At 33.0% G+C, this 20,306-nt stretch overlaps 1 protein-coding gene across 1 annotated transcript in view; it reads left to right on the top strand.

Moving 5' to 3' along the window:
- Positions 1-20,306, top strand: part of LOC126753024 (gamma-aminobutyric acid type B receptor subunit 1) — a 499,314-nt gene that overhangs the window by 341,057 nt on the left and 137,951 nt on the right. The window contains exons 3-4 of the mRNA XM_050464123.1: positions 5,695-5,829; positions 16,309-16,479. Coding sequence (XP_050320080.1) covers positions 5,695-5,829; positions 16,309-16,479 — 306 coding nt within the window. The remainder of the gene's footprint in view (positions 1-5,694; positions 5,830-16,308; positions 16,480-20,306) is intronic.

Genomic DNA, 20,306 nt, shown 5'->3' with positions numbered 1-20,306 from the left:
TCAGTTTGTATGACAGCTATATGCTATAGTGCTCCGATCTCAATTATTTTTTCGGAAATTATAACGTTGCCTAAGGCAATAATCTTTGTCAAATTTTGTGATGATATCTTTTCAAATGATACAGTTTTCCCTAGAAGGAATTGATTTGGATCGGTCGGTTTGTATGACAGCTATATGCTATAGCGGTCCGATATAAGCGATTCCGACAAACAAGCCGTTTCTTGGGATAAAAAGAGTGTGTACAGAATTTCATATCGATATCTCAAAAACTGAGCGACAGACAGACATGTCACACTGATCACTCACATATACATACTTGTATATACAGTTTATGGGGCGGCAAAATTCATACACCATGTTCAGGGTATAAAAAATAAAGAACTACACTTCCTTTTCCCCACCTCTTCGGCGGTTAAACGTAACCTTCGCCTTTGCGTTTGCCTTCGTCTTCGCCTTCGCATTTACTTTGCACAACTGTTGCCTTGTCCTCGCGCGCCAACTTCGTGGCTTTCACCTTCGTGCCAACTAATTTGCATAGCGTTCTTACATAAGCGCCGACATCTACTACACTTTAAATAATAGTGAAAGCTACTTTGTTGCACGATTTGCTTTATGTTTGCACTTTATTACTTCGCTGCTCATTACTCAGTGTGTTTTATGTGCGTTATGCGGTGGCCTTCTCGTCAGCTGTGTGCATTTGTGCCGGTGTTAGTGTTTGTTGGCAAAGGCGAGACTGACCTAGACCTACACTGAGTTAGATGAGTGGCGGTGTGGAATTTTAGCCATGATAAAGTGTCTACGGAGTGAAAATAATTTGTGGTTGACAATTTGGTTGAAGCACTGCGCTCTTTGCTCTCATTTCGCAAAATTGTGCATTTAGAGAAATTTTCATTTCACTAGTTAAAAATAAATGTATGTAAGGCAATAGTAAAAATATTTGTAGATAGTTGAGCTATTTAGTGAAAACATAATTATATGGCTGCTACTACAAGAAGTCGTTCGTACTATGTGACCCTATAGGTTTGTAAAAGTTTTATATCAATATTTCAACTGCAAAGGTACGTAACTGAAATCAAATCAAATATAATATGTTCATATCTGAAATCGATTTGAAAAGCTATAATTTTCTATTTAAAGGTTAAACAATAAAAAATAACAAAATAAATTTAAGAAAATTTCCCGGATTTTGCAGTTGACAATCACTTAATAAAGACGAAATTGCTTTTAGAGAATTATTTGTATTACCGGTATTTCATAAACGAATTCTGGCAATTTCGAGTTGAGAAATTTTTTCTTCTGAATTTCAATATAATATAGCAAAATAGAGATTTGTATCTGATTAATAAGTTTAACTATATCAACTTGTTCCAAGAGTTCTTACACACGGACCTCTAAAGCTATATGCAATACCAGGAAGGACTAACATTTTATACTCTTGCAAGGGAAATACCTTAAATTGCAATTGCTTCTGCAAGAAGTGGAGCTCTTGAAAAGTTCCAACAAGATCACTCAAGCTCTCGAAAAAACTGGTTTGCTCAAATACCCAGCTGAGTGTTGTACGATTTTATCATTACTTCTAGATTTTACGTCGGTATTTACAAAACATATAAAAATCGTGCTGATGCGGTTTTAAAAAGTTTTCAAAGTACAGGAAATAAGGAAGTCACTTAAAATATTAGATATGAAATTTTCGTTAGAGCTGACAGACGGATCAGAATTGGTGGAATGCATTACGGACTGCCAGGATCGACAATATACTGAGCAAGGAAGCAAAAGAAAAGTACGCCCGATTTTTACTCACACGATCTCGGAAGGATTGCCAGACGATGGTTGGCCTCTTGATAAGTCATAACCTACTAGCATGGCATGTGAGCCGAATAGGCAAAATTTGACAAGAGGGAGACGCTCAGATATCTAGTAGCTTCGCGGTTCAAAGGACGAAATATAAAAATTAATTATCAAGTCACTCTTAAAGTTTGCAAGCGTTGACGTTTCGTGTGACGAACACTACCGTGTATATTGTATTAAACCGAACATTCATAAAGCATTACAAAGGACCAGTTGGTCTACAAGTTATGTTATGTTATGGCAGCCGGCCAGTACAATCTAACATAATCTTTATTGGATGACACATTTATATCACAGCATCATAAGGTGTGTGTATAATTTATATCATTTTGAGTGAAGCGCCTTTTGTTATTGTAAAAAAAATGAACTAAAAGCAATTTCGCGTGCTGATAAAATAATATTTTTTTTAAGGAAAAACTAAAGTTGAAACCAAAACTTGGCTTGCCGACGACTTTCCAGACAATACCCCAGGAAAATCAAACATCAAGTATTGATATGCTTAGTTTAGACGTGATGAAACGAGCACCGATGTGATCTAATGGACGCCAAAACTCGGTTGTTACCGACGAAAACTTCAAAAAAGGCCACAAAATAATTTTGGTTGACCGTAACGTGAAGTGGTTTGAGATAACAGGTACTCTAAAGATATCAAGTTAACACGTACTATACGTCATATCTAGCACAAATATTTGGGCATAAGCAAGTTCTGTGAAAAGTGGATGCCACACGAGCTCACTTTTGACCATAGGCAACGACGAGCTGATGATTCGGAGCAGTGTTTAGAGATGTTCCTAAGTAATAAAACCCAGTTTTTGCGTTGATATGTGACAATGGAGGAAATATGGCTCCAACATTTCACTCCGAATTCTAATCGACAGTCGTGCGAACTACACACCATGAACCTACTCGAAAGTGTTTAAAAACGCAACAGTCAGCAGCCATGGTTCTGGCATCCATATTTTGGGATAGTCAGAGAGTAATTTCAATTGACAACCTTAAAAAAGGAAGTCTTGTTCATCAACTGGAACTATTACATAGTATTGTTAAACCGTTTAAGGACGTAATCAGCGAAAAACGGTTCAAGTCTATTTACCCAATATATGGGTAAACTCTGGTTGAGGATATCGGGTATAAACTGGTTCAAATTTTTTTTCAATATGAGTGCTTTGTATTACATCGTTTTTTTTCGCCTGTAATTTGAAGAAAAGTGATTACGTTATTTTGCATTTTAAGTCACGATATGTGGGCTTGAAAAGTCACTGTCCGATTTTGACAACTTTTGAACGATTTGGAATACCTTGAAGACACTTTTTGTGCCTTCTTTTTCGATATCTCAAGGCTATTATATTTGAAGAGAAGAAGTGAAAAGTAGGCCGATTAGCAAAAATCCCTTTCGCTTCGGAAGTAGGCCGATTTGTATAAAGCCCTCTCACAGCCTGTTAAATATGAAATTAAAGTCTCTGATGTATTTATTTAGTGAAATAACTCATTGAGCCTGAAGAATTTACAATAACCATATCACAATTTCAAACTAAATAAAAAACAACAACAAATACAACCTATCAGCTGATTAAATCAAAAATCCCACCATTTCACACTTGACAACCCAGTCACCTTCGCGTGTTGCACGCTGGACACGGCAAACACAAGTACTCCGCTCCATTCAATTTGACTCAACACAAATCACCGCAATTCCAGCAATTTGAAAGTCGCCTGCACTTAAAGCTCAGCTCTTTAACTAAAGTATGTGGCGTTTGGTGCAAACTTGTCGCCTTTGTGTGTTGCAACACGCGAGCAGTATGCCACATTAAATGTGTGAAAAATTGCCACTTGCATGCAAATATGCAACAACAACATTAACAAGAGGAAAACTGCAAAGTTTTGTGCAAAAAGTACAACAATAACAATAACAGCAACACTTAGCCTGTTATGCGCTAATTTCATGCAACATGCACACACACACATGCAGTGCAGCCATTTTTAACGGCATTTATTTATTTTACTTTTCCGCTTTCGGTTTATCCGTGCTTTCTCAAGCTTTGTTTTTATTTTTATACCTTTTTATATTTTGTTTTTGGGCTTGCCACATTTTCAGCAAATTTTTATGCTCGCCTATTTCTTGTTTTGTTTTGCTTGTTGGTTTTGTTGTTGTAGCGGCAAATTGCCAGTTTCGAATAACAGTTTTAAATGGGCATATTAGCGCTGCTAACGGTTATTATAGAAATATTCATGAAAATTGCGCACTTTAAATGTCTGTCAACACGCCGACTGGCCATTTAGTTTAATGTGCGAATATGAATGTCGAGTTGCCGACGATTATTTGTGCACGGTTGCTGTTCTCTGAATTGGAATGAATTAATTTTTGGATGAAAAATGATTGCAGGATTAGAGTACGGACGAAAATTAAGTGTTTTTGATTGGTATGAATTAAGAGGATCGAGAACGCTTTGGCGACGAGCCACGTCCAGGACAGCCGTCAACATCAACTGATGATCAACACGTCCATAAAACAAAATATTTGGCGCTCGAGAATAAACGAATAACAGTCAAAGATCTTACTAGCCTCGTTGGAATTTCGGAAAGATCAGTGAAAACCATTTTGAAACATAATTTAGGCCCAAAAAAAGTGAAAGCATGATTAGTTCCAAAATCACACAATATTTTCGAAAAACAGTGTCGCGTAAGCGTCTGTGAAACAATGCTTTCCAACTATCCGGTTCTCATGAAACATTTTATTACTAGCGATGAGTCTCGGATATAAGCTTACGATCCAGAAACGGACGATCAATAGGCCGCATATTGTGCCAAAGGTGACCCGAAGCCGAAAAACTATGTCAAAGCAGGTCTAAAGTAAGGTTATGTTGATCATTTTCTTCGATTATCGAGATGTGGTGCACTCCGGAATCCTTCCGACCGAACTCTTTTCGAACTGTTAAATCAAAAATCTATCTATCAAGGTCTACTGTTCATCTTCTTTGTGTCTGCAACCGTTGGTCAGTCATAATTTCGAAGTTGTAGATAACTTCGTCTATCTTGGAACCAGCATTAACAGCAACAACAACATCTCGAAATCCTCCTGCCAACAGGTGTTACTTCGGTCTGTGAATGCAATTGAGAAGTAAAGTCCTCTCTCGACGAACAAAGACCAAACTCAATAAGTACTTATTATTCCCGTCCTGCATATGGTAAAGAGGAATAGACGATGACAACATCTGATGAATCGACGTTCAGAGTTGAGAAAGGTTCTGCGGAAGATTTATGGTCAGGGCGAATACTGCCAATACCAGGTGGAGAAGGACCTGGCTATACTTGAAATCTCCGAAAGGGGAAGAACCACAGGCGCTCTGTCGTAAAGTTGGCTATAAACGTGTAAACGGTGTCTACGCCAATAAAACAGAAGAAGAAGTCTTGGCGGTCACTTGATAAAAGATAATGGAAGTTCTTAGTTTTATAATACAAGTAAAACTAAATTCTTGACCATAACTTAAAATTATATATGTACGTTTTTTTCTAAACCATTCTTAAAAAAATACTATTTTGCTTTGAAGGAGCCATATTAAATATGTTTTCTGGTTTTTAATCTCAGTGATGAATTCGGATGCAGAACTTCATTAGGAGTATGAAGAAAAATATATTTTTTAGTTTGACATTTATTTTATTTAATAATTGAGCAATACATAGCAATCTATCGGATTTTTTCGATTTTTTTCGATTTTTTTATAATCAATTGAGAAGTTGAGAAGTTAATTTTCTTAAGTAATTGAATTTTCCTTAATGTGTATTTTGTTGAAATGTTTTAAATCAACTAATTTGTTTTCCACCCACCTCCTCTCTCTCTCATTGCAGTGTGAGCCCGGCTTGGGCGCTAGCGTTATGTACAATCTACTCTATAATAGACCACAAAAATTAATGTTACTAGCCGGCTGCAGCACGGTCTGCACCACCGTGGCAGAGGCGGCGAAAATGTGGAACTTAATAGTGGTGAGTAAAAATTATAAATAAATTAAATTAAATATAATACACACATACACACATACATACATACCTACTTACATATGCCAGAAATATAACATTATACACACAAATATACATACTCACATGTGCGTAAGTAAGTGTGATCTACAAATAATTGCTTGCAATTATCGCTGCCGGCAGGAAATTGCCATCGCACACACACACATACGGTAACGCGGCGTATACACACACATGCATGTGGAAACACGAAGCATAAAGTAACGACGCGGCGATAAATGCCACTGACAAGATTGATGATGGTTATTGCTGTTGTTGTTTTTTATTCGCGCTTATAGTATGCTACTCGTTTTGCCTTTGTTCCGTGGCTGTTTGTGTTAAAAATAATGGCAGCGCCACAATATTTACGTTACTGAGTTAATTAAAAACAAATATGGCCAATGGCGAGCGGAAGTGCAGGCGAAGACAGGTGACACATGCCTACAAACGCATAAGCGACAAACGCACACACACACACAAAATTAATTTGTCAGCAGAAGAGTTGCAGATAACCGCCATCCATTGCTTTAAAGCAGTGAGCTAGAAAATGTGAAATTTTGTTTTTTAATATTTTTATGAAAATATAATAAAAAAATAGTTGTTGCACCGAAATATGCAGAGAAGTTGTGGTAGTTAACAGTAAATCAAAAACTATGCCAGCTAAGCGTATAATAGTCGCTTTGTAAGTGCCTTTGGGGAAGCTTCAAGAAAATATTTGCAAATATACTTTTTGAAAAAAGTCTTCCAGCCATTAAATTTTTAATAAACATTTTTTTTCTACAACATTTTTTTGTTTTTGTATAACATTTTTGCTATCACATTTTTCATAATTTGTTGTAATCCTAAAATTAATTCTTTATGTATATTTTATTAATATATGCCATCTGTATAAATATTTTTCTCAAAAAAAAAAAAAAAATCAGAATTCAAAATATAGCTTTTACTTCAAGTTTGACAGAAAATTTTTATAAAAGTTAGCATTTTTAACATCCAAGATTTTCACAAAATATTTCTTCATACAACTTTTTATATTTTTTTTCCCACATGTTTTATAATCATACATATGTACGTATGTCATACCTGAAAATATTTTATATATATTTTATATATAATATGAAATAATTAAATTTTAAAATAAAGTTAATTTCAAAAAAAAACTTCTTTTCAAAATAAATTTAATTTTAAGTCTACATTTTACCATGTATCTTTATGTCAGTAGGAGGTTGGAGTCATGTGTAGAAGTTCACGCAAGTGAGGAAAGTTCTCGGATCGCCATTCACTTGGGAGTGGCCAGAAACGATTCTTTTACATATGACTCAAGCAGCTCACGACTTCCAGTCTTAGACCAAGTATCCTCTGGGTAGCCTAAGAGCATCCGTTTGAAGGCGAGCTAAAGTGAGAAGGCGAAACATCACCTCCACAGGGTTGTGAGCTGGGTTTGGGACTTGCCAATTGCCAACTGCCTCGGATGAGAGACCCCCCCTTTTGATGACGACCATGGCAAACGAAATAAGGACTACGATATTAGGGCATGCACCTGGAATGTCCAGTCCCTTAATTGGGAAGGTGCCGCTGCCCAGCTGGTTGATGTCCTCGTGAAAATAAAGGCTGACATCACCGCCGTCCAAGAAATGCGATGGACGGGACAAGGATAGAGACGAGTAGGTCCTTGTGACATTTACTACAGTGGCCATATAAAGGAGCGCAAGTTTGGTGTGGGATTCGTGGTGGGAGAGAGACTCCGTCGTCGAGTACTATCATTCACTCCGGTGAATAAACGTCTAGCTACAATCCGCATCAAAGCGAGGTTCTTCAACATATCGCTGATTTGCGCCCACGCCCCGATGAAAGAGAAGGACGATGTGACCAAAGATGCCTTCTATGAGCGCTTGGAGCGCACCTATGAGAGCTGCTTCCGCCATGATGTCAAAATCATGCTTGGCGACTTTAACGCCAGGGTGTGCAAAGAATGTATCTTTAACGCAACTGTTGGTGAATTCAGCCTCCGCAAGGAAACATCCCCAAATGGGTTGAGGCTGATCGACTGCGCCGGGGCCAGAAATATGGTTATTTGTAGTACTACCAAAAATAGTTAAGAAATCTGACGGAGTTTTTGCATGGGTTACCCAGTAAGCATGCCGTACAATGAATAATACTTTCCATAAAGCACAAATTAATCACTTGCATAGATATGTTCAGGTACATAATGTACCATGTACTTAGTACATATGTACATATATTGAAGTAAAATGCTCAACGTATCAGCGATAACAGTGCCTTCAGCAAAAAAATGCAATATCCTCCAGGACCAATTTGTAAAACGCAAATCGAGTCATTGTACTTAAAGTGCATCAAAAAACAAAAAAAAAAAACAAAAAACAGAATGGAGGAACGACAAAGCACGAAGCACAAAATCATCTGCTGCAAACATAAGAAAAAAAATGAAAAAGAATATAAAAAGCGAACAAAACAACAGAAACAAAAATTGGACGACATTTGGTAATTGAGAACAGGAACAACTTTGTAAATTGCAAAATAAAATTGGCAACAGCTGTTGCTGCTACAATGTTGGGCAAAAAATTAACTTGTTTACATATTGACACACAAAGAGACATATGTTTATGTACATAGAGAGCGGAATAAAAGAGGCTTGCAGGAAATAATTAACTTCCGAAATTAACATAACATTTTTTATGTAAAAATTGTTTTGTGCTAACAATTTTTTATAATATTAAATGATATTTTTTTATTTCAAAAATGCTGCTTCCACTTGAAAAAATAAAAAAAACTAAACATTGTGTATTTTTTTTTTAATTTTTGTTCTAAAAATATTTGCTTTATATTTGTTTAACTAGTTTAAATGTACCGAATTTCTCACCAGTCCGAAGTAATATTCATTTGTAACTAGATAAACTGTAACCATCTCCTTACTAGTTCAAAAAAATTAATATTAAAATGAAGCTAATTTCACGATAAAAATTTTAATTTTAAATTTGAACAAATACCCATTACAAATTTCACAATTTTCAAGATATTTTTATACACATATGGCATCTCTAAAAATATTTTTTTTCCAAATGTCGAATAAAATTAATCTCACAGAAAAATTATTTAGTTTAAAAAACAATATTTAAATTTTTAGTGTTGCCAAAGTATTTTAAAAAAAATTAAATTTAAAATTTTAAGGTTGCTATGTAATTAAAAAAAAATAAATTTTTTAATTTTATTTATGTATGACCTGTAAAAAAATTTATAGACTGGACGCTACGGAACTGGATATTTAAGCCTCGTCCCATAAAAGAAACATCTTTTTATATAATGGTTGCGCTGAAAGCGCGTAGTTCTAGTTTTATTTGTCGCATCGGGTCATGCTATACCTTTTTGGAAAGCTCATTTCGCTAACACGTGTTTGATTGAATTTTAAGTCGTTCGTGAGTTATGTCGCAAACATGGAGCAAAATAAAGAGAAAATACGGCATATTTTACAGTACTATTACGATAAAGACAAAAATGCATCTCAAGCCGCCAATAAAATTTGTGCAGTTTATGGACCCGATACAGTTTTCATATCCACCGCACAACGATGGTTTCAACGTTTTCGTTCTGGTGTAGAGGTGGTCGAAGATGCGCCACGCTCCGGAATTTGCGATAAAATTTTGGTCGAAAGAGACCGGCATAGTTAGCATCGGTATTGAGTCATCAAAAATTCATTTTTGTCAATAAAAAAAAATTCAATAAAAATATAACCTTTTTGACAACCCATTATTATTATTATTTTTTTAATATAATCACTTAAAAATCCATTTCAGATTTCAAATGAAAAAATATTGAATAAATGAAATACGATTTAATTTTTTTTTTTTTGGAAAAAATCCATGAAAATTTAAATTTATTGTGTTACACTTTAAAAGTGGATTTTTTCTCTAAACTAGGAACAAAAGCATCACTTATTAACTAGTTAGCTTTTCTAATCAATTGAAACTAGTTAAGATATTATTTTATAGTCAACTTTTAATTATTTTACTATAAAAAATACATTTAATAATTCACATTTTTTATAAGCATAAGCATGGCATCCCTAAAAATATTTTTTCTCCAAATGCATACAAAAATTTTAAGTAAATTTAGTTTAACGATTAAAAATAAAATTTAAAATAAAACAAAGTTCGCATTAAAAAATTAAATTTTAAAACTTTCAAGGTATTTTCTTAAGCATATGGCATCTCTAAATTTTTTTTTCTCGGCCAATGTCAAAAAAATTATTTAAATTAAAAAAAATTAATCATTGGAGTTTTTAGGGTTGCCACATAATTATAAAAAATATTATTCACTTTTGTTTTATACACACATTTAGTGTATAGTTTTCTTAATATAATGGCTATAATTAAATTTTCAAAGGAAAAAAATATAAAACATTTTAAATAAAATTTTCCATAAAAAAAAATTTCCAAAGTTTGTAATTTAATGGCAAATTTAAATAAATTATCTATATTTTGAAAATGTTCTACAAACTAGTAAAAAAAAATAACCAGTTACCAACTAGTTTGCATTTCGACTCTATTGTAACTAGTTCAGATATCTTTGCTTACTTCAAGTTAACTACTTTTAAAATATCAAAAACACATATATACACTATATTATTATATTATTTCCTACATGGTCACCATCAACAATTTCCCAATACAAGCAGCAGAGTGGAAAATTGAAAGGAGCACACACACACATCAGCAGCATCATTTGTACCTGTTTTTTCCTGAAATTTCTCAATTCATTCACACACTGCTAACGGTATACTTTGTACAACCGAATATTTGCGCTCATTTGCGATTTTTCTCCGCAAGCACAATGCGATTGAGCAAATCACACAAAAGCTCGCACAGCTTCGGCCCTTTTATGTATGTGGATGGATGTGTGTGTGTGTATGTGCATTGTAAATGCTTATTGCTGTCGACAAATGTTGATGATGCGTTGCTAACATTATTGCTGACACACAGCTGTCTGCAGCAATACAAATGCAACAACAACAACAACAACAAACCGTTGTATATTCGCTTGTTGCGCTTTGCTTGACTGCACCGACGGCGGTCAGCGGCAGCCAGCGTCGCAGTTGGAATCAGATGTTAACGGTGATGGCACAATTGCAATGTCAGCGCACACAGCTACCAACAGCATAATAACAACAACAAAAATGTATACAGCATGTGTGCAGCAAATAAGAAGGCAATGAATTGCTCACTGGCCATTGCGCTGGTTTGCGATTGTATGCGTGTCTGTGTGTCTGTGATTTTTGCTTATTTACTGTCTTCTTGCATTATTTTTGCCTTTTTCTGGCTTAAATCACTTGCCTTACTTGTACTTGTTGTTGGCGCAGAGCATAAAGCCCGATAGCTTTACGTTTCACTGCTTCTGCTCAATTCCCGGTTGACAGTTTAGACTTGGCTTTGGCTTTAATGGCGGTGAAGCAACTGAGTTTACAGCATCTTTGAAAGCGTAAATAATCAGTGGAGATTATCAACTGCAGATTATATTTTTTTGAGTTGCGTAGCAGAAAATTTGGCAATAAAGTCTGGCAAAGCACAAAATCTGGAATTTGAAGCTTATATATCGATTTTTTGGTTTTTGGGGTCTGCTGTCTTTGTAAAAATGTGACCTTACACATTCTATTTTATCTCAAAAAGGAGTTTTGCCAGTTTTGTTTCTAGAAAAATCTTCGTACACCTTAATTCGATATTGAGGTGATGGGACTTTTGCTATGTTAGGCCGTTGAGCTGATCCTCGCAACAAAAGTAAGGCAGACAGTTCTGAACTTTGCTCCTTTATGAATTCCCAAAACTCCTACACATGGATCACTAGAGCCTTATAAAAATATGCAGCCAACTCCCTAAGTTCATTCCTAGTTGTTTCAACTTCAGTCTGGCAAAAACAGAACAGTTCAGCAGAAAGTATTTTAATAATTTCTCCTGACCTCGCATACTGAAATTTTAACTCCACAATATATTTAGGCTCATCGCTGGTGAGATTATTAGACTTAATCCAGTATTAACACCTTTCATAGCGGTGACATGAACCTTGAACTATAAGTACTAGAAGTACTGGACTAGAAGATTGTCTTACCCGTACAAGTTTTATTTGTTGCCAAGCTCACGAGAGATCCGTGGATTCAAAGTAAAAGTGCAAGAGTGAAACAGAGTACACACTCGTTCCAGAAACAGGTGAAACAGAGTTCAAGTTATGGTATATAGAAAACTCGTCGGATTTGCTGTTTCCAGCAATACCTCTGTGACTTTTTCCAAGCTCTACGAATGTGAAAGTTATTCTCTAACGTATATACTTCCTTTTAAAAACTTCATACAACATATCCAGTTCTGTCTTCTGTCCTTAACACCATTTAAACAGGACACACTTTGTTTCAATGTTATTGATGTAGGGATTTAAAACTTGAATTAGAGAATATTTGAATACGCTTCGGTTATTAAATAAAAACTTTCGAGAGAAACGTTTCACATTTCTTCAGAAATGTTTCTTCGTCCAAATGAGCTAAAGACCGTTTTGGAATCCACTCGGGCACCTTATTTCGAAGTCGGCGGTATTTTTTGATTGAAGCTTTGCACCGAGTCACGAATTTTGCATTCATTCGCCGTTACAAAAGTGAGTCATGCTTCGAAACGACAGTTGTAATCCAATACTACTGTTGGTCTATTTCGACGAAGAAGCCTCCCTTTACCTTTTTTACTACCTTTCTGGTACTGTATTGAATACTCTCGTAGTCGAAGACGCTGCATGTATTCGGACAATATGTATGATCCAGCACTTCATAGAGCTCGTGGAGTTTTAATTCTTGTTGTAGTTGTTGTAACGCCAGAGAAACTGCCGAGTTGACAGTCCTTGACCGGATAAAAATCCGAGTCCGTTCCAGTTACGTAGACTCGACTGTCGTGACTGTCGTGAGAACGGAGTTTTAATTCTTCGAACTCTGCTCTTGTCGACATGGAATTTGAGAGGAATTTTAACTATGTTATCTCTTTCATTATGTGTACACTTTTATGTCCAGCTTTTGCCGGATTGAGATTCTTGATTTAGAATCTTGACAGTCACACTTTTAGCGAAGCTGACAAAGCAGCTAGGATTGATAGTGATCACTTATAAAGATCTAGTGATTCAAACCTGAGCTCACAGCTATCCAAGCGGGATCGTAGGTTAGCTTCATTGTGAAAGTTACCTTTGCGACCTAACGTAACCTTTACCAGACCTTCTATTTAAAGAAGATCCTGCTTCTATTTAGCTTACTACCAGAAATTTAAGTAAGTAATCGTCAGGACAAGTTAAAAATAAATTACAATAATAAATCTTCGACTGCAATTACTTATTAAAGACAGCAGAATATTTTAGCATGTTATTCGAATTTCGCAGATTTTGAATCATCCAATTTAGGTAGGAAGGTTTAAACTAGAGGTTAGATAACTAGCTAAAAAGCATCAGCACTTTGATGCCTCAGAGGTGTAGTTTCCTGACACATTTCCTAATTCCTCCCTTTGTACTCAACAAAATCGAAATACATTTTAAAATTACTCCAATATTTGACATTTCTCCATGACAGCAATATAATTTTCTTCACTCTCGTTGATGCTTGCTCTCCTCAGAATTTAAAAATTGATACCGACGGGGTCTAATGTGTTGTAGACACATAATTTTTAAAACATTGCCACAGCTTAACTAATTGTTACAAATAGACGAAAAAGAAATTACCGGAATTAAAATAAATTGTTTTTCTCCCAAAACGAAGAATATAATTACATTTGCGCCGGAATTAAATATGTTCTCGCCAACTTCCTTGCTCTATCTTCTATCCTTGCTTCATATTGTCTCCCCGTCGGTTGAGCTTGCGGGCTAATTAAGGCTAATGGAGGTGCATATGTGCGCCGGAGTATCACCTGCGGGACAGTACTGTCATATTCCAAGCGCATGGACGCTGACTGGGAGCGGAAGCCTTTTTAAGTAGCTTAGTGCTAATGAGATAAAATGCATATGCAAGTTACAGGATAATTAAAAAAATGAGTAAAAAGCACTTGAATAAGCGTGTTAAGTTAGCGAGAGGGAAACGTTCGAGCATATGAAAGGAGCTGAAGCTCTGAAAATTCGATATCAAGTAGTATAATAGAGGATTTTAAAGAAAATTTTGTAGTGAAAAGTTCGGTCTGTTCAATGAATTTGAAACCATATATAATATTTTAATATTAATGAAATAAAAAACTGGTCCTAAAGTAACTAGTTCGATATTGTTCCTTTTGTAACTAGTTCAGAACTAGTTATGAACTGAACCAAATTATGAAAGATAGATTAAAATTAATTTAATGAAATTTTTTAAATTTATTAAACCAAGTAGAATGATAAAGGATTTTAAATAAATTTTAGTAAAATGTTAATATTATTTATACAATAAAACTGGTCAAAAAGTAAGAAGCTCTGTGTTGTGTTCAAGTAACTAATTTTGGAAATCATTTGAAAATTGAAAAAATAAATAAAAACTATTCCTAAGGTTATAAACAACTAAAATTATGAAACATAATTTTATATTATTTTGATTAATTTTGGAAATTTTATTAAACCATAAACTACTCCGAAAGTAACTATCCAGATCTAATTTTCAACTACTTAGTTCAAGAATTTGGGAGAATTTAAAAGAAATTTCCAATGTTTATTGTTAGTGAGAAAAGTTGGAAATAAAAATTTCGCAATTAATGTACGTACATATGTATATACATAAATATTTGACACCCCTTCTCTCTTGAGTTTTACTAGAACTATCAACGAGAATTTCTTCAAGTTCACAATAAATTCGAATGATTTTTCATCACCTTAGCCACCAAAACATAAACCAAACCGAAATGAACTAGTTATAGACTACGTAAAAATATAATTTTTTCAAAGTAATTAGTTTCGAGTTAATATAAAAAAGCTGTAATGACTAAAATGTAACAAAATAATTTTTTTTATCACTTTGGTAGCCACATCCTAACACAAACCGAAATAAACTAGTTTCAGACTACAAAAAAATACACTAGTGTCAAAGTAATTAGTTTCGAGGTAACATAAAAAAGTTTTAATGAATAAATCGTAGTAAAAAATATGTCTTATTGCTTTGTGAAACAACCTTTTTAAAAGTAGACTAGTGGCAATGTAAGTAGTTTTGGGGTAGTATAAAAAGTTTTTATGATTTAAGAGTTTTGACAAATTTTTTTAATAACCTTCGTTATGACAACCTAAACTAAATCGAAACTAACTAGTTGCAGACTATATAAAAATATACTAGTTCAAAAGTAATTAGTTTCGATATAGTAGAAAAAAGTTTTAATCGTTGAAGAGTATTAAACATTATTTGTTATGTCTTTGATAAGCAGAACCTAAACTTAAACGCAATAAAAACAAGGTTTATATAAAAATATGTAGTTCAAAAGAATATAAAAATAGTTCAGAAGAAAGTAGTTTTGGCGTTGTATAAAGAAAGATTTATTAATTTAAGAGTATGAAGAAATATTTCTCATTACATTTGTAACCGCAACCGAAACTAATCCGATACAAACTAGTTTCAGAACACTTAAAAATATACTAGTTCGAAAGTAAGTAGTTTTGAGGTGGTAAAAAAAAGTTTTATTGACTATAATACTCCCATAGAAATACCTTTGTGAAATCAACCGAAACTATTCCGATACAAACTAGTTTCAGATTACTCAAAAACATATACTAGTTCAAAAGTATTTAGTTTTGGGGTGGTAAGAAATAGTTTTTAACACCATAGTACTCTCATAAAAAAATTTTAGTTACCTTTGATAAGCCAATCAAAAGTAATGCGATACAAACTAGTCTCATATTACACAAAAATTTACTACTTCAAAAGTAATTAGTTTCGGAGTAGTATAAAATAATTTTCAAACTACTTAAAACAGCTAATTGTTTCTTTAGTAACAGAAAAAAGACCAAGATTCTCCAACGAAACGAAACTCTAAAAAAATCAGCTGCGGTAAATTTTTCCCTACAGGCACACGCGTGCCATTTGTGTCTAACAAAATTAATTACTTGAAAATCTTTTAACTGCACTTTGGCCACAAAATATACAATGTGGTTGCTCGTGAAAAAAAGCGCCAAGTGCAGCCACCAAAGCCAACAAAGAGGTGAAAGAGAATTCGTAAGAGCAAAAAGCACAGAGTTGGAGTAATGTCATTTATATACGAAGCAACCGCACTCAAGCGCATTAACAACACATATGCAGTGGCTGATACGTGAAGATTTTATTAAATTTTTTTATATATAAAAAACATAAATTAAAAAACAAAAACATTTTCTGTGGTTTTTCGCCACTTTCGACCACAATTTAACACACACACACATTTTACAATGCGCTTGCACCACAGATTTAAAATATATGTATGTTTCTTCTCTACTGTATTTCAGCTCTGCTATGGTGCCTCGAGTCCGGCACTCTCGGATCGCAGTCGCTTTCCAACACTATTTCGCACACATCCCTCCGCAACGGTACACAATCCGACACGTATAAAATTAATGAAAAAATTCGGTTGGTCACGTGTGGCCATACTGCAGCAGGCCGAGGAGGTCTTCATATCGGTGAGTATAATGAAATGGCAGTCATTACGGTAGATAACCATCAGTAGCATTTGTTTCAAGGCGAGATAGAAAGAGCGAATGAATAAGCGAAATAGCAAAAGCGTAATGTAATATATTTACACATATATGTAAGTTTACGTGAGTGTGTGTGTGCACATGCTGCTCAATGCAATGAGTACTTAAAATGCCAAAGGTGAATGCAGTGCCAGCCACAAAATGAATTAATAAATAAGTGAGCTCGGAAGTGTGGCAAAAAAGGCAATTGCTGCCAAGGCACTTCAACTATAATTACATAAATGCACACAGACATTCACACACATGCATTTTAATTTACTTGTTTCTGTGTGTGTTTGTCTGAGAGATTTGGTAAAAGCTTTTGCTGTCACCAAAATTCTTCTATGCGCCGCAATATATGGTATGTTTTCAATGCCAGCAAAACATTACGTATACGCCCTGTGCATTCCTCTGGAGATTTTCAATTTGAATCAACTTGCTTGTTTTAATTATTTCAATTTAGTATTTTAACGGCAAATCAACTGTGCACAAATATGCAATTTATTGCAACTCAAGTGACATTAAGTGTCCAGAGTAATTTGCAGTTTAATAATTTTGTGCAGTATGACAGTTTTCCACAAGAACAATAACAAAGTATCGTCGTCATTGAGACAGAAGATAAATTGCCTAAATTTACAAATTAAGAAGTGACATGTGAAAATTTAATTGAAAATTGGAAGTTTTTGAGTATTAAGGTCAGATTAGCACAATAAAAATATCGAAAATTTAACTTAAAATAATAATTAAAATTAGAATAAACCTAAAATTACAAAAAAATATAATTACAATAAAAATTAAGAGTAAAAGTAAAATTGAAATTAAAACTAAAGCTAAACTTAAAATTACAATTGAAATTGAAATCAAACTTAAAATTAGAAATAATTGAAAATAAAAGTAGAGTTAAAATTAAAATAAAATTAGCATTAACATTAACATTAACATTAACATTAACATTAACATTAACATTAACATTAACATTAACATTAACATTAACATTAACATTAACATTAACATTAACATTAACATTAACATTAACATTAACATTAACATTAACATTAACATTAACATTAACATTAACATTAACATTAACATTAACATTAACATTAACATTAACATTAACATTAACATTAACATTAACATTAACATTAACATTAACATTAACATTAACATTAACATTAACATTAACATTAACATTAACATTAACATTAACATTAACATTAACATTAATATTAACATTAACATTAACATTAATATTAACATTAACATTAACATTAACATTAACATTAACATTAACATTAATTGGACTAAGATTTTTATATAATAAATATAAATAATAAATTAATAATAATAATATAATAATAAATTAGAATTAAAAAATTGTTCTGAGAAAACTTTCGTTCATTATGAATAATGTTTCGTTTCATTATGAATAATGTAGCTATTTTTTTTTTCAGCCATTCTGAATTTATACTCTTCAATAACTCAGATTTTAGAGGTTCTGAAATCTAAGTAGAATCCATTTAAAAGTGGCCAAATTTATTTGGAAAAAGGTGGCAACCTCGTAAGAAACTATTTTACCATATATGAATGTATATTTACCATAAATGGATATACAATTATTTATTTTTTGCAACTTTGAATAAAATTATAGTGACACCTAAATAACTATTTAGTACCGTATCTTATGAATTTTTAAAAATGTGGCAAGCTAGATTTTAACATTTTTGAATTCATCATTTTCAATATTTACCCCTTTAGAGACTCTTATATGTATCTTCGATGGAAGCTTTCAAGAATTTAATAGTTTTATAGATATAAAAAGTGGCAACCCTGTAACAAATATAATAAAAAATATTTATTTGAAATTTCACATAAAATTATATTACTATTCTCATAGCATTTTCGGTCTAACTTTACATTAATTTTTTATATTTTTTTTTAAATGTGGCAACCCTGGCTTTCGCTACCCCTTTAAAAATTCTAACATCTCCAGTGGGAGCTTTCAAGAATTGAAAGGATTTATAGAAGTAAAAAGTGTCAACGCTGTAAAAAATAATATAATAAAAAAATATTTTTTTCAATATTACATAAAATTATGGCGAGACTTATGTAAATAATTATTCCCTTAGTATTTTTAATTTAAACTTACATAAACTTTTATAAATTTTTAAAAACGTGCAACGCTGGTTTTAACATTTTTGTATTTATCGTTTTCAATAACTACATACCTCTCATCCGTACTGATACGTCAGACGAAAGCTTTTCAGCAACGCAACGTTTTATAAAAGGTGGCAATCCTGAAAAATAAAAATTAAAAAAACAAATTATTATTTATTCCTCTATATAGTTTTTTCGCAACAATTGATTAAAATTAGGTGACACCCATACCCGAAATAATATTTAAGGAAGCAAAATTGTAATTCACATGAATTAATAATTACGTATACGCAGTGGCGAAGCATGGTGTGAACAACTAGGAGACTTTGTAATTTGTGTTTTTTTTTTTATAAATGCTGAATTATGCGGGTCCTTGATTCAGATATTTACAAAAACTTTTACTACAGCGTTCATAATCCAGACAACAATAACTTTTTACATAAAGTGTGATCCTTATCGAAGTTTCCTACTTTAAAAGAAAAAACATAGAAACTTTAAATTTATTTCTAACTTATGGTATATTGAGATGAGTATTAAAACTGCAAACTCTTTTAGAATTCAGACTAAAAGCGTTGAAAAATGTGTTGATTCCAAACTTATGATAAAATATGTAATTTTTACGCCTTTCTCTGAACTAAAAAAAAAACCTAGCAGTAAATATAAAAGCAGTAACATATTACTAAAAATTTCTCACCGAAATAACACGAACTTCCCTTACCAGTATTCAACAGAAATTAATGTTTTCACAAATTAGTATCTTGCTAATGACACGCGCCGAATAATTTGCACTACTCAAACCATTAATGGCGAATTTCCTGTGTTTTTCTTTTTCATTATAATTTCTTTTGTCTATTCATGTTTTTGCTATTCCATTGAATTCGGAGAATTGTTTCAATGCTTTGCTTTTGTTTCATTGCCAATACAGCAACCATGTTCCGCTCTGCATTCGCATATCAGTCTACCCTTTGTCTGTCGCTTCATTTTGACACATTATTATCTTAATGATGTGCCTGTCTTTCAGAAAAATACCATTTCAACGTATTGCTTTGTTTGATTTCTTTGTTTTTGCGGAGTGTGTGCGCGATTCAAGCGAAATTTTTGTGAAAAAATTATGTAAATCAGAGAAAAATTGTGTTTTTCTACGAAATAATTTTCCAACAGAATTTCTGAAATCAAGTGCAAATGAATCACCTTGTCATATTCTTAACACAAAAAAAATATCTGTTCAATTTACATATTTTCCAATTCCATTTGTTTACCGAACAGCGCTCATTATAGCGAATTTTATAGCAATAAGAAATATTTAATTTTCGTTAAAAAAAAATATGGAATCTGAAATTCAAAATAGTTAATTAAATAAAATCTGGACTTAATATAACTAGTTCAATATTGTTCCTTTTGTAACTAGTTGACAACTAGTTAAGAAAGACAATGTAATTTTAGTTAAAAATTCGGTCTATTAAATAGATTTGAGACCATATGTAAAATTTTAAATTTACAAAACAAAAACAGGTCCCAAAGTAACTAGTTCAAGATTTGATTCAAGTAACTGTTTCAGAAAATTTTTGAAATTATCATCTTTATTAAAAAAAACTGAAACTAGTACTAAAGTAACT

This window comes from Bactrocera neohumeralis, chromosome 3, assembly GCF_024586455.1.
Source record: "Bactrocera neohumeralis isolate Rockhampton chromosome 3, APGP_CSIRO_Bneo_wtdbg2-racon-allhic-juicebox.fasta_v2, whole genome shotgun sequence".
Lineage (NCBI taxonomy): Eukaryota > Metazoa > Arthropoda > Insecta > Diptera > Tephritidae > Bactrocera > Bactrocera neohumeralis.
This window is presented reverse-complemented; position numbering and strand designations above follow the sequence as displayed.